The sequence below is a fragment of the Amblyomma maculatum genome, chromosome 11 (assembly GCF_055883805.1).
Source record: "Amblyomma maculatum isolate TAMU_Amacu chromosome 11, ASM5588380v1, whole genome shotgun sequence".
Lineage (NCBI taxonomy): Eukaryota > Metazoa > Arthropoda > Arachnida > Ixodida > Ixodidae > Amblyomma > Amblyomma maculatum.
Window position 1 is genome coordinate 21,419,824 of NC_139354.1, and position 13,629 is coordinate 21,433,452.

The 13,629-nt window shown below is 45.9% G+C and overlaps 1 protein-coding gene across 1 annotated transcript in view; it reads left to right on the plus strand.

Annotated features, from left to right (window-relative positions):
• LOC146173064 (uncharacterized) overlaps window positions 1–13,629 on the plus strand; it is a 37,902-nt gene that overhangs the window by 19,343 nt on the left and 4,930 nt on the right. The window contains exon 2 of the mRNA XM_084584889.1: window positions 13,093–13,247. Within this exon, the coding sequence (XP_084441015.1) occupies window positions 13,093–13,247 (155 nt within the window). The remainder of the gene's footprint in view (window positions 1–13,092; window positions 13,248–13,629) is intronic.

The window sequence follows — 13,629 nt, forward strand, 5'->3', positions numbered from 1 at the left end:
CGGCTTATCTAAAGAGCCAGTAGCAGGCCAATGCATTTTCTTTTCCTTCCTATAGTCACCACAACAGCAAACAGATAGGAGGCGTCGAAAAAATCAGTGGAAGCGTGCCGAGTTTTACGGCAATTTTTCAGATTCCGCTCATTTAACGCAGCGTGTGTGGGTGCGGCCCTCGTTAACAGATATGCAATCACTGCTCATAGAGCAAGGGTCGCTAGCTGAATTGTTAAGTGGTGTTACGCTCCTATGGAGAGCGAGCTTCATTTCGTACTACATCGAATCGCTGAAAGCTGTTCAGAGTTCAGATCGTGAGAAAGGACCGCGTGAAAACAATGGCTGGAGTAGGATCGCTGTTTATGTACCATAGAGCACTCTGCCCGAATGGAGTGTCGCTGTAAGCTGTTTTTAGCTTTTCAATAAAACAAAGGTGGATCTCTGCACTTCTAGAAGGGTGTAATTAAGTTTAATATAGTTAATTGGTGACCGAGTCCAATCAGTATGCCAGAGAGAAGCTAAAGGGAACAAGGCATAAAAAGGAAGACATGGCTTTTCACAGCTTCGGTAGAGACAAGGACAAAGAAGCAAGACGCTCACAAATGCTAGGTTAAGAACTTTTCCTCATGAATATAGATACAAGGCAGATATGCACTATCTCAGCTACAATGTACTCGTTAAAGACATCAGCACGTGGACAATTGCTAGAAAATAAGATATGAGACGTTACTAGTAACTTATGTTAATATGAGATCATGAAAAAACTAAACGAGCTAAGAAGCCTGGGCCAGCCAACTAATTAGGCTATCTCAGGGATGTTGTGCACTGCGTCGATCATGATTTCCAGACTATTTCTAGCATCCAACGCATGTGCGATGTTTTTTCGATACTGTATGTGACGTCGCCATTTCGCAAATGGAACCTCATGTCTGGCCATGAAATCAATTTCGATTTCGATTTGCTGTTCTTCCTTTAAAAAAAAAATTAAGAGTTGAACGCTGCTGAACCGAATGTGGAGCGAAAGCATTAACTGCAGGTGTCCGAGCATTCTTCCTCTTTGTCTTCTTCTCCTTCGTCTTCTTGTTCTTTGTCTTCTTTCTTCCTTGTCGTCTCTTTTTCTTCGTCTTCTTCTCGTAGCTGTGCCTCTTCACGACGTAGCTGCGGCCACCCGAGGTCTCGCTTTGGCTGTCGTAGTTTTTCTTTCGCAACAATAGTTGCACTTTAAATTTTGAAAAACAGTTTTTTTTTTGTGGCGGAGTCGTGGCATACCAAGGAATACAATAAATAACACCAGTTTCTCTTAAATGTCAGGCCTTGTAATTGCGTTGCAACATCGAGAACAGTCAGTGAAGAGCAAAAAAGGAAACAAGTAGTAAAAGAAAAAAAAACAGTAAAAAAGAGAAGCAAATGAAAAAAATGCGGAGTGAAAAAAGATCAAGTAAAGAAAAATGAAGCAAAAAAGGAAAATGTGAAAGGAAATGAGAACAAATTCTAGGGGGCACTCTGGACCACTAGACGAAAGCATCTGATGCGCGGTTGTCCGAAGCACCTCTCTCTTTTTTTCACTCCAACCTTCCTCCTCCTTAGGGCACGGTTATGGTGTCCGCGGAGAATTGTGACAGATACTGCGTCCTTCTTTCCTGTAAACCAATTTGAGACGCATGATGCCTACTGTACTGCGCCTCTTTCTATGTGCTGTGGTGCGGCGTTCGAGAAAGAGCCGAATAAAAGGCGCCGCACGGACGCCTGGATCGAGCGCCCGTCAGCCGCCATGACTAAGCTGACGTGACGTCACGATCGGATGTGACGTCATTATGACTTCACGTCCGGGGATAAGACATGACCAGATGTGACGCCGTGTTGACGTCACATGCGGTCGTGACGTCACGGCCAATGACGTCACTGTGACGTCATAGTCACTCATTTCCAGGCACGATATACTACACTGATGACGTCATTGATTTAAAGGTATGACATACCGCAGAACTGATGATGCTATCCTTTATTTCAAGGTATGACATACTACACCACTGATGATGTCATCAATTTCGAGGTATGACTTAATTACTACACCACTGATTACGTTCCAAACTAAACCGTTACGGACACGATCGTGGCCACGAGCATGAGCCAATAGAGGCTTTCGCCTTGAAAAGCGATGAATGAGTGCTGTTGTGATTGGGCTTCTAGCCGCGGTTCGTCCGGCTTCTGCAGTGGTTGACGACTGGACTCGAGCGGGTGCCGGCGAGCGCCTGACGCCCCTACACAAGCCCTGGTGCAGCGCCGCATGGCTGCGGCGCACTGAGGAGAAGCCTCGCCGTTGGGAACAGCTGGGCACGACGACACTACCTAAACTTGGTGGCGCCTGCCCGCTATCGTTGCTTTGAAGGTCCGCTCTCCTCCCCCTCGCGCCGCGGCATGACGCCAGAGACCTCTTAGGCCATTGCCAACTCCTACATCCGGAGCGTACAGTTCAAATGCAACGTTTTCCCAGTGTATGGACCGTTTTGGAGGCGAGGAGGAAAATAGCATCGAACCGGAGTTCGCAGCTACGCTCCTCTAAGGTATTTGGAGATGCCGTGAATATTATGATATGAAAGTAACGACTTGCTGTGAACTCTGCCGCCGCCCCGCGCCCCCTCGCAGATCCTCCTCTCTAATCTTTCCCATCGGGCTTTTCTCAGCGGTGATTGGCTCGGCAGGCCGTCTCTGGTATAAGCGCGTGAAAAGTTCGCTCATTTTGCGTTTTCATTTTTCGTCGGCGCCATTTTCGAGGCAGCCGCCGTTGCTGGACCGAGCTTTCTAGAATTCCGCGCTTGCACTTCGCACTATTCGTGCTCTTTTAGTGCAACGCTATGCCGAGTTACTGCGCAATTTAGTGCACAAGGCGGCTTGAAAAAAGCTTCGTTCGTTTCGCGATTCCGAGCGGAAATAAGGACACCATTTGAAGGAAACGACATCGGCCTCAAGAACTTCACCCTGACGAAGACTGCCCACCTCTGCGAGATATTGAGCACTTCTTCCAAGCGAATGTGTGTATACTTGAAACTACATGCAATCGCACCACAAAGCTAACAATCCCACTTAATTCACTGATCATTTTGCGTCGTTATGCGCATTGTTTTCATGGTTTCGCTAAACGTGCTATAATAGCGACTGCTGATGCATGCAATGCGCATACAATAGCCGCTTAATTTTTGAACAGAGCTCTCGCTTTTCAACGATAACGCTTGTAATGAGGGAGATAAACTCATTAATAGGCTTATGTCGCAGGAAAGCGTGTAGAGAACTCGTCGGCATCCGTAGAGAGTATGTTGCCGCACATCAAAAATTTGCCTCTTTAGACTCGAAATTTGACATCGTCTGAATCTGGTGAAATTAGTGTCCAACCTCATTTGAATATGGCGAATTCAGTCCAAATTTCGGAGGGGCTCCCGCAAAATTTAGCCCCAAGAACCCCCTTAATTTGACCTCATCCAAAATGTGGGCAAAATCAGTTTTCCAACCTAATTTGGATATGGCGAATTCAGTGATGTCCAATCCAAATTTCATAGGACATCCCCAAAAATTTGACCACATGGAACCCTGAAATTTTCCTCATGCGAATCTGGCCAAAATTAGTGTCCAACCTAATTTGAGTATGGCGAATTTAGTGGTGACCTCCAAACCTAGGTGCGCCATTCCCAAAATTTAGCCCTCTGGACCTCCGAATTATGACCTCGTCCGAGTTTGACCAAAATTGGTGTCCAACCTAATTTGCGTATGGCGAATTCAGTGGTGACCTCCAAACCTAGGTGGACTATTCCCAAAATTTAACCCTCTCGATCCCCGATATTTGACCTCGTCCGGATCTGACCAAAATTGGTGTCTATAACCTAATTTGAGTATGGCCAACACAATGGTGACTTCCAATTTTAGGTGGGCCTCCTTAAACATTTGGTTAGTTGAAGGGCGTCATGCCCATTTTCGTAGCGTAGAACAGTCGGCCGTGCTCCCAAGAGGTCTAGTGTAGGCAGAGAAAATAATGCTGTTTGGTCTTGGGTTGATATACGAGTATATTGTACGTGCGCACGCTGTCGCAGTTATCAATTGTCACTAATAGAGCTGAAAGTTCTGGGTCACTGCTCTATTCGTCGAAAGCAAAAAAAAAAAAAGATGGTCGTACTAAATTTAGGGTTGACACCAATTTTGATTAAATTCGGACAAGGTCAAATTTTGGTGGTCGAGAAGGCCGAATTTTGGAGTGCGGACAACACTTTCCTCGGATGACGGGAAATCGGTGCCAGGATCTTGGCTCTCGGTTTCGGCTTGACGTCACCTTAAGGTCGCCGACAGCGGGATCTAAAGGCGTATCACGCTTAACAGAAAAAAAGTTGATATTCGTTTTCAAGCAGCCGTGAATATTCCTCAAAAACAGTTGAGCCGCTGCATGTGCACTGCACGGGGCCAGAAAGCAAATGTCCCAGCTTGTTGCTAGCAACCATCGAATTTCTGAAACTCCACTAGGGAATAACTTCATAAACTGTATTTTCGCAAAAATTAGTTCGAGGTGAATCTACATATAACTAAGCATCGGTATGCTGAAAATATTGAGGAATGTTCAATATGTTATGTGTATTATGTTTAATATACTATGCCGTGTTGAGACAAACGGTATTGAAAAGTCAAAATGAGTGTGTAATGTATGCAGCAAGCAGTTTTTGTTGATGAAGCAAGTGCTCGTAATTGGCACTTTCATTCCGCGTACGAGACGCTAATTTATGAGGCTTGTGGTACAGTCAAGCGTGTCGCATGTCTTTTTCGGGTTTGTATTCGATAACAGAGCGTGGAAAAAGCGCAAGTTGCATGGAAGGCGAACAAGCGATGCCCCAAAAAGCGTGCTGTGTGCAACGTACGCAGCCGGCGGGCGAGGATATTTGAGGAGGAAAACGCCGAAGTGGAGGAGAGTGTCGCTCCTTTCAAATTATCGAGGGGTTTCAGCCGTGATGGTGATAGCGTGGGGCGCCGTGGTATAGCACGCAGAAAGTGCAAGCGCTGTGCAGTCTTTTGCACACAAAGCGCCTCGAATAGCCGAAAAGTGCCTGAGCTGTTCAACTGATGCGAGTGGTGCGCTGCCTTTAATTTTTTTTATATTTTTTACACTTTTTTTACGTACCCTACTCATGACCTTCTTTTCGCCCCTTTGTTCCCTTCTCTCCCTTTTGTTTCATTTTCGCCGTCCTAATGTTAGATAGCAAGTGTCGCGGCTAGCAAAATCTTTTTCTTTACTGTGTAGTTCATTACTAAGATATTAACAGCCGGAAACAGATTATTAAGAAGGTTAACAGCGGTGGTATGCATGAGTGTCGCTGTAGGCTGTTCCACTTGCGACCCTTTCATTCGAGCGAGAATGAGCGGCCTCTGAATTTCAAGCACCAACCGTGTTTCACCGTGTTTCAAGCACCAACCGTGCGAGTTCCGAAAGCCGTGTTTGTTGAACAGCAAAAACAATACGTGCAACAAGTGGAGGACATTGTTTCTGACAAAAATTTACGAGGTGCCGTCAGGCGACGAAAAACTATTTCGGCGCAGTCACCTGAGATTTCTCGATGTATAAAACAACATGCGTGACAAGCTTGAAGACAACGGTGTCTAATAAATTGTTTGTCAATTTATTATTCAGTGAAAACGTACTACAATACTTTTTGTTCTGAAAACATGCATCTCGCAGGCTTTTGCTGCCGATAATAAATGTGAATGTGGTCATGGGAACGACAGTCATTCTTAAATTAAGAAAGTTTTGCGACAAGAAATGGACTAAAATAATTGTTCATAAAAGCAACTTTCACTAAGGTCATCCTGGAACATTATTTCTTAAGGTCAGTATTCCAAATGGACAATTGCCCATTTTCTATTTTATTTGGCCGGATGTCCGCATGACGACAGCATCAGACGAACGCAGCTGGCGGCCAGCCACAGAAATACCAGCATAGCAGCTCGCGCCGTCGACAACAGTCATATATACTAGAGAGATTTAGCTTACCGTGATCCGCGATCCGCTACCGTTATCTGCCACCGCGCGTTCCACTGCGCATGCCCAGGTCCCCTTGACGCCGATAGGTGGCGCCACATATTTGATGTCGGTAAAGCCCCTCAATAATTTGAAAGTAGCGACACTCTCCTCCACTCCGGCGTTTTCCTCCTCGAATATCCTTTCCCGCCGGCTGCGCGCGCTGCACACGGCACGCTTTTTTGGGCAGCGCTCTCTAGCCGTCCGAGCAGTTGGCTAAAGGGCTTTAAGTTGGCTGGCACATGCGCGCGCTCTTAAGTTCGCGCTTTTTCCACACTTTGTGATTGAATAAAATCACGAGTAAGACATGCGACACGCGTGACTACCACGAGCCACAAAAGTTAGTGTCTCGTATGCGCAATGAAAGTGCCAATTAAGAGCGCTTGCGGCACGAACAAAACCACTTACTGCATACATCTCACATTCCTTTTGACTTTTCCTTACCGTCCGTCTCAACACGGCATAGTATATGAAGCTTACTATTTACAATATATTTGAACATTCCAGAATTTTTTCAGCATACCAATTGTTAGTTAAATTTAGATTCACCTCGAACTAATTTTCGCGGAAGTACAGTTTATGAAGTTGCTCACGAGTGGAGTTTTAGTAGCGGGATGTTTGCTGGGAACAAGCTGGGACATTTGCTTTGATGGCCGTCCTAAGATTTTTCATTAAGGTTCAGTCTGAGTTTGGCACCGTGCAGTGCACATGCAACGGCTTAATCGTTTTTGTAGTTGAGAATTTTCGCGGCGGCTTGAAAACAAATATGAACTTTTTTCTATTAAGCATGAAACGCCTGTAGGTCCCGCTGTCGGCGACCTTGAGGTGATGTCGAGCCGAAATCGAGCGCACCGATTTCCCGTCATCCAAGGAAAGTGTCCGCACCCCAAAGCCCTCTCGACCACCGAAATTTGGATTCGACTTCACTGAATTCGCCATACCCAAATTATAGGTTAGACATCGATTTTGGCCACATTCGGTGAGGTCAAATTCAGAGGGTTCATGGGGCTGCATTTTGCGGGAAGTCCCGAAATTTGGACGTAACTACTGAATTCGCCATATTCAAGTTAGGTTAGACACCAATTTTCGCCAGATTCGGACAAGGTCAAATTTAAGGGTTTAAAGAGGAATTTTTGATGTGCGTTTATAGTTTTGCGGACACGTTTTGTGGACGAGTTCTCTACACGCTTTCCTGCGACATAAGCCTATTAATGCTTAATAATCTCCCTCATTGCACGCGCTATTGTTGAAAAGACAGACCTAGGTTCAGAAATTAAAGCGGGTGTGAAGAGGAAGAAGTACACGAGGATATTATATGCGAATGTATGCGCATTGTATGCATCAGCCGTCGCTATTACAGCTCGTTGAGCGGAACCATCAAGTGAAAACAATAACACGCATAACGACGCAAAATGATCAGTGAATTAAGTGAGATTGCCAGATTAGTGATGCGCTTGCATGCAGTTTCACTATACACAGTCGCTTGTACCTCGCAGAGATGGGCAGTCTGCGTCGGCGTAATGTTCTTGCGGCCGATGTTGTGCAGCCACTTTTTTCTTCTAACGGTGTCTTTCTTGCCACTCGGAATCGCGAAAAGAACCAAACCTTTTTCACGCCGGCTCGTGCACTGAAATGCGCAGCAACAGGGCACAGTGCTGCACTAAAGGAGCGCGAATAACGCGAAGAGCAAGCGCGCAATGTCACGGAGCTCGGTTGTAGCAGCGGCCACTGCCCAAAACATGGTGCCGACGAAAAACGAAAACACAAAAAGAGCGAACTTTTCGCGCACTTTTCCCGGAGACCGCCCGCGGAGCCAATCACCATCCGATGGGAGAGGTGAGAGAGGAGGATCGGGGAGGGTGCGCGGCGCGGCGGCATAGTTCACAGAAAGTCGCTATTTTCAAATCATCAAGGGACTTTATACTCCGTTTCATACATCAAGTGCAACACTACCAAAGCTACAGCTCTTGTTTGCGCTCTCCGCATCCGCGATAAAAAATAGTGCTTGCTCTTGACGAAAGAAAATAATAGTTGCTTTGTCTGCAAGCTTAATACATTTTACATTTGCCATCAACTTCATAAAAAGCACCTTTTTTAGGGCGAAAAGGTCGGATTCGGCTAATTTGTATGTTCTTTTATGTCGTTTTTGTTCGTGCCGCGTTTTGCTGCCCCGCAACCTTGTCAGCTGTGCCACCAGATGGCGCTGGCAGTGCCCTCCGCCCTGCGCATCCCTTTTTGAGAAAATGGTTCTTTAGAGCGCATTTTTTCTATAAGATCCGCTCTGTGAAGATGTCTAAGCATGCGAAGCATGTTATTGCAAACGTGTATGTTCGGAATAGAGCCCGTTTCGCCAGGAACCACTCTCCTACAGAACGAGCGCGTAGTGATACGCCTCCGGTTTTTTTTCTTGCGGACTACTTGCGTAGCTTTCGCTGCGTTGCACCTGATGTATGAAACGGAGTATAGATGTCGGCACATAGACCTGCCGCGTCAGGACCAATCAGCTTGTGCGCCCCGCCCACGCGCGGTAGAGGGTCACGGTGGCGGATCGCGGATCTAAATCTCTCTACATTTAGTTTAGTGCTGCCGCTTACCGCGGCTGTCTACCGCTACCGCGTACCGTCAGCACAGCACGCGCTGATTGGTCCTCGCGTGCGGCGTTCGCTGAAATTTGACAGGAACGTGGCGCCATCTGTCGCTATCGTGGTGATCTGCGCATGCGTACTGACGCTCGCGCGGTAGCGATAGGCGGTAGCGGTATGCGGTAGCGCTAAACTAAAAGTCTATTGCCACTCGCCGCACGCAGCGACAAACCGGCGGCTGAGCCATGCAGAGAATGCTGAAGCCAGATCATGTCGGAAGTGGCCATATCGCCAGATAGTCAATGCTAGGACGCTTGAACGCCGCGGCTTTGCGGCCCAACAGCAGTGGCCTAGGGTAGGGTAAATGGATCCGAAATAGGTTAATGTAATAACTCCATAAAGTAGCCGCTCAAGCGGTAGAGTATATGCACGATCGGTTGGACCAATAAAATCAGGCGTGATTAGGATTGCTCCTAAAAATGTCATGAACCGGTACCATTCGCTTGCTTTCACTGCTCAAACCTTACGGTAGCTCGTCTCTAGCAACCATTAGAAGATGAAAAGTAGATATAAAACTGCTCTGCGTTGCTTGCTTCACCGCCCTCGCGGCCAGTGGTGCGTCGCTGTCTCTGTGTGCCCCATAAAAGTTACACACTGTGTAATTGTAATTACACTTGTTGTCCTTGCCCGACTCGATCAGGTGCACAAATTACTGTCATTTCTGACCGGATGGTTGAGTGCAGCTGAAAATATTTTCGCTTTCCTTCAGGCACTTTTAAAGCGCGAAGGTTTGAATGCGAAAGCTCCGAAATGCCGATGTGCGTTACTTGTATCGTTCCGCAGATGCAGCCGCACATCATGGCGGTTGCATCATGGCATGCCAGCATGGCGATTGTTCCCAACTTAGCCGTTAGATGGTGCCACCTAGACAAAATGGCAGCGCCTATGATAAAACGGTGTAAAATTGAGGCGCTGCCGCTTATCGGGAGAGACCGCATAATATACCGTCCTGAGCATTCGTCGAGGCCGTGCTACTCGCCTGGAGCGGACGTGGCGGAGTCCCAATGGTTGTAGCTGTGCGAAGATAATTGCGAGTAGCCAGTAGCTTTCGGCCTTCGTGCTGATATATTGTTTTGTCTTGTACAATGACTGTAAATAATGTTTAAATTCCCCTTTTGTTGACATAATCTCGTGGACTCGGAGCCTTGATACACGGACCAGAATCATGACAATGCAAAAAGTCGCAGAAAAGGCGTTCGCCTTATCGAACTTGAGGGTGACCTGGGTGCCTCCAACGAACTTTTCTTCCTACTTGCATTTCTTCTGTGAAAATTTCAGTGTGAATTTGCCGAAGTATAAAATAAAATTAACGCTCATCTATGCTCGTATAATAATGTGTTTTATATGCCCCGAGATGCTTAGACATCTGCAGTCTTGCATGGCATCGACATACGTGCTACGTGACGTAGGTGTGGAAAAGAAACCAACACGCCGACGTCACTTGTTGTTCTTGCAAACATCTCAACTGCATTTTTCGTAAGCTGTAAAAGCATGCGCGTTCTCAGTTTCTTCGACAACAAAATCGCTTCTGACGGCGATGAAATGCCCTCATTTCTGCTTAAGCCCTCTGAGATCCATCTATGCATTTCCGTTATGTGTGCGCCTTAACAGCTCAAAACTACTTTCTGCTTGCGTCATTATGCTTTGCGTTTTCCGTATATATAATAACGAAACTAGCGGTTCTCACTGTTCTCCAAAAATTTATACTTCGTAAAGCCATCGGGAGGATTCTGGAAGAAAATTCAAGCTTTACTAACGCGTGTAAACCTGAACTAGCCTCAATGTACGCTTCATGTAGCTATAGATCATCGCCTAGGTCTGCGTAGTATTGAGGCTATTGGTTTGAGAAAAAGGAAACAAAAAACAAGGGTTGCTATTACATGTTTTTCCTGGAAAAACACAATTACACGTATTGACAGATGGAATTGATGGCAGGAACGTCGAATGCCTGTTAAGTATTGCTTTTCCGCATAAGTTCTCACTGCTACGAAAACAAAATCGTCCCTAAATAAGAAGGAAAAGAACTGAATTGTCATTTCCGCTTCAAAGTAATAGTGGTTCCCGGGCAATTTCTGCACTTATTTCCGGCCGCTAGCAGCTCGAGGCCACTTTCTACTCGTGTCGTTTGACATTGGGTCCTCACGATGCATGATAACCAGGTAGTGTTAGTGGTACTCATTGCTCTTCTTGCAATGGACCTCGCTAAAGTATCTGGGGCAATTTCCACGTACCCTGAAAAACGAAGTGACCTTCAGAGCTTTCAAGATGCCAGCAGGGTAAGCACCTTCATTTTGCCCTTAGGCTGCTTGGTGACGAAGAGCGCAATCTGGTGTCGATACGATGACCTTAAAGGGACAGAGCACTGGAATTTAGGTCTTGATTTTTTTTCGCCGCAGTGGAAAGATTGATGTCTAAAATGTTCGATTCCACGACGGTTTTGTTAGAAACGCCGTAGAAAATTTTAACCGGGAATTTTTGTATCAATACATGCGCCCGTTTTTATGTAGTCTGTTGCTGAAAACCATGAGCAGCGACCGCGATGACGACTGGTGGTCGACAAAAAGACGTACCGAAAACAAGTACAACCTTCACTCGCCAGACAGTAGTCAGACATTTTTTGCGTACGTAACGTCCTTTTCAGTTTCACACTCAATGCTGTTACGGCACAATAACGCACGCGCTCTTCGACGATTTGCTTCATTCACGAAATTGCAAAATCTGTGGTACCACCTAGTGGCAAAACCTGAAAGCATACCTCTCGCGGTGCGGAAGCAGGGGTGGTTTTTATTTCAGGACGCACTATATAATAATATAATATAATAAATTATGGCAAGCACTCCTAGAAGAAAAAAGAACAATGTGCAGTTACGAAAATTAGCGATATTTTGCTGACATGTAGTCACGTGGGGGGCTACACTGAAAGTACTAGGGTTTCTCCGCTAGATAGCGCCTCTGTTGTTTTTATGCGATTTTTCAATGGCAAATTAAAATTGTAAAGCCTCTTTTCTTTGATATTGTAGCGCTGGATCTGTACTGTATGAGGCAAGATCTTATCATCTCCACCATAATCTCATGACATATTTTGGCCAGTGTTCTGTCCCTCTAAGTGTACATTGGGATGTTGTTACCCTGAGCAGTTAAGGTTCAAAGATCGCAGACTTGCGTCTAGAAAAAAAAGTCACGCCACTGGGCTTGAACTTCACAGGTAACCAAAGGAAATGAGGGTGCTGGGCCTTAGCTCCGGTTAGGGGAGGCACCCCGACTAAACAAAGACAGATTGTCGCTTGAAAGACCACCATGGATAATTATCTGAGGTTTCTCAACTACAACATAGTAGTGAAAAATACTTCAAATACTTCCTAGAGATAACGGCTGAATTAGTACAAAGCGTTTAGTTTGTGCGGAACTGATTGATTGATATTGATTGATTTATAGGAAGGGAAAGGCGCGGTAACTGTCTCACTTGTTTCCTGTGGACACCTCAACCGCGCCGTAAGGGAAGGGATGAAGGTGGGAGTGAAATTGGAAAGAGAGAAAGAGGAGCCGTAGTGAAGGGCTACGGAGTAATTTCGACCACCTGGGGATCTTTAACGTGCGCTAGGAGAAAATAGCAGTGCTTAAAAAAACAGCCTTAGCTTGAAATTGCATTATTGCAATGTCGAGATCCTTTTTCTAAATTCAAAATAAGTGAGCTTCCTTTGCCCTTTAAAGTTTTCGTTTACGAGCTCCAGTGGCAGAAATGCGGCAATGACGTCACGATACTGGGAGTACAAAACTAGTCTTCCAAAAGCGGAGAGACAGCTTCCATACCGCTGCTGGAGGCGTCATCCATCATTGCTGATATTCCACCGAGTAAAACATTTGCAGCAGTTTCAGGTGCAAGAGCATACCTCATTGGCTCGTCATTGGACTCGGTCGTGAACAGAAGCGCGACAAAAAATTTATTTATACAGGGAATATTTCTTCCGAGAGATAAAATCATTGCAAAGGTAAAGCCTGATTTGAGACGCTTTGTAGTATATTAGGTGACCAGTTGTGTCCCTTACTGCGCTTCACCTAGTTGCATCTATGAGCTCTTGTCATTTTTTTACTTGCAGTGCCACTTGAGCGCTACAAAAGAATCTAAATTTATTGACACAGCGTTTATGAAGAATCCATCAGTGATGTTTCATGGCTCATAGGTTAGTGTACTTTTATGTGCTTTATTGTGAATCCTTTATAATGTCCAATAAAATAACTTTAATTCGCAATAAATATGCAATATCGGAATAGTTGAAAACATCCAGATGTCTAAAAGGAAACAGAGAACTCGTGGTAACGTGGCCAAAGGAATCAAGTAAAGATATAATACGCAAGTCTGGATCGAGCTGTTGCCCAGTTTCACCCTGAGTGTCTTTGATCCTCGTGCAGTGTTATCCTGATGTTGGAGAGTGGTACCTGACCTACAGAAACTACTACTACGACCCTTATTTTGGTGGATCGGCTAAATGTGTGAAGTACCAACGATACGGCACGTACGAGAATTTCAGTACGCCGATCATGTTGACATTCCCAGACGGCGAAGTGTGAGCATTGTTTCTGATGTTTGTAAGCAAAATAATATTGGGGACACATAAGCTCTGCCTCTAAGGGTATGACGCCATAGCGTAGGCTACCAGCGCACATATTAGAGACGTTTAGTTTAGCGCTGCCGCATACCGCGGCCGTCTACCGCTACCACGCACTGTCAGCACAGAATGCGTTGATTGGTCCCCGCGTGCGGCATCCGCCGAAATTTGACAAGAACGTGGCGCCATCTGTCGCCATCGGGGTGATCTGCGCATGCGTACTGACGCTCGCGCTAAACAAAAAGTCTCTATTAAGCCCCGCTTTTACCAGTCTGTATGAACATGCCTGCGTGGCGTAGGGGCAACGTCAATACATGGGACAGGACAGGCTGGCTCTGAT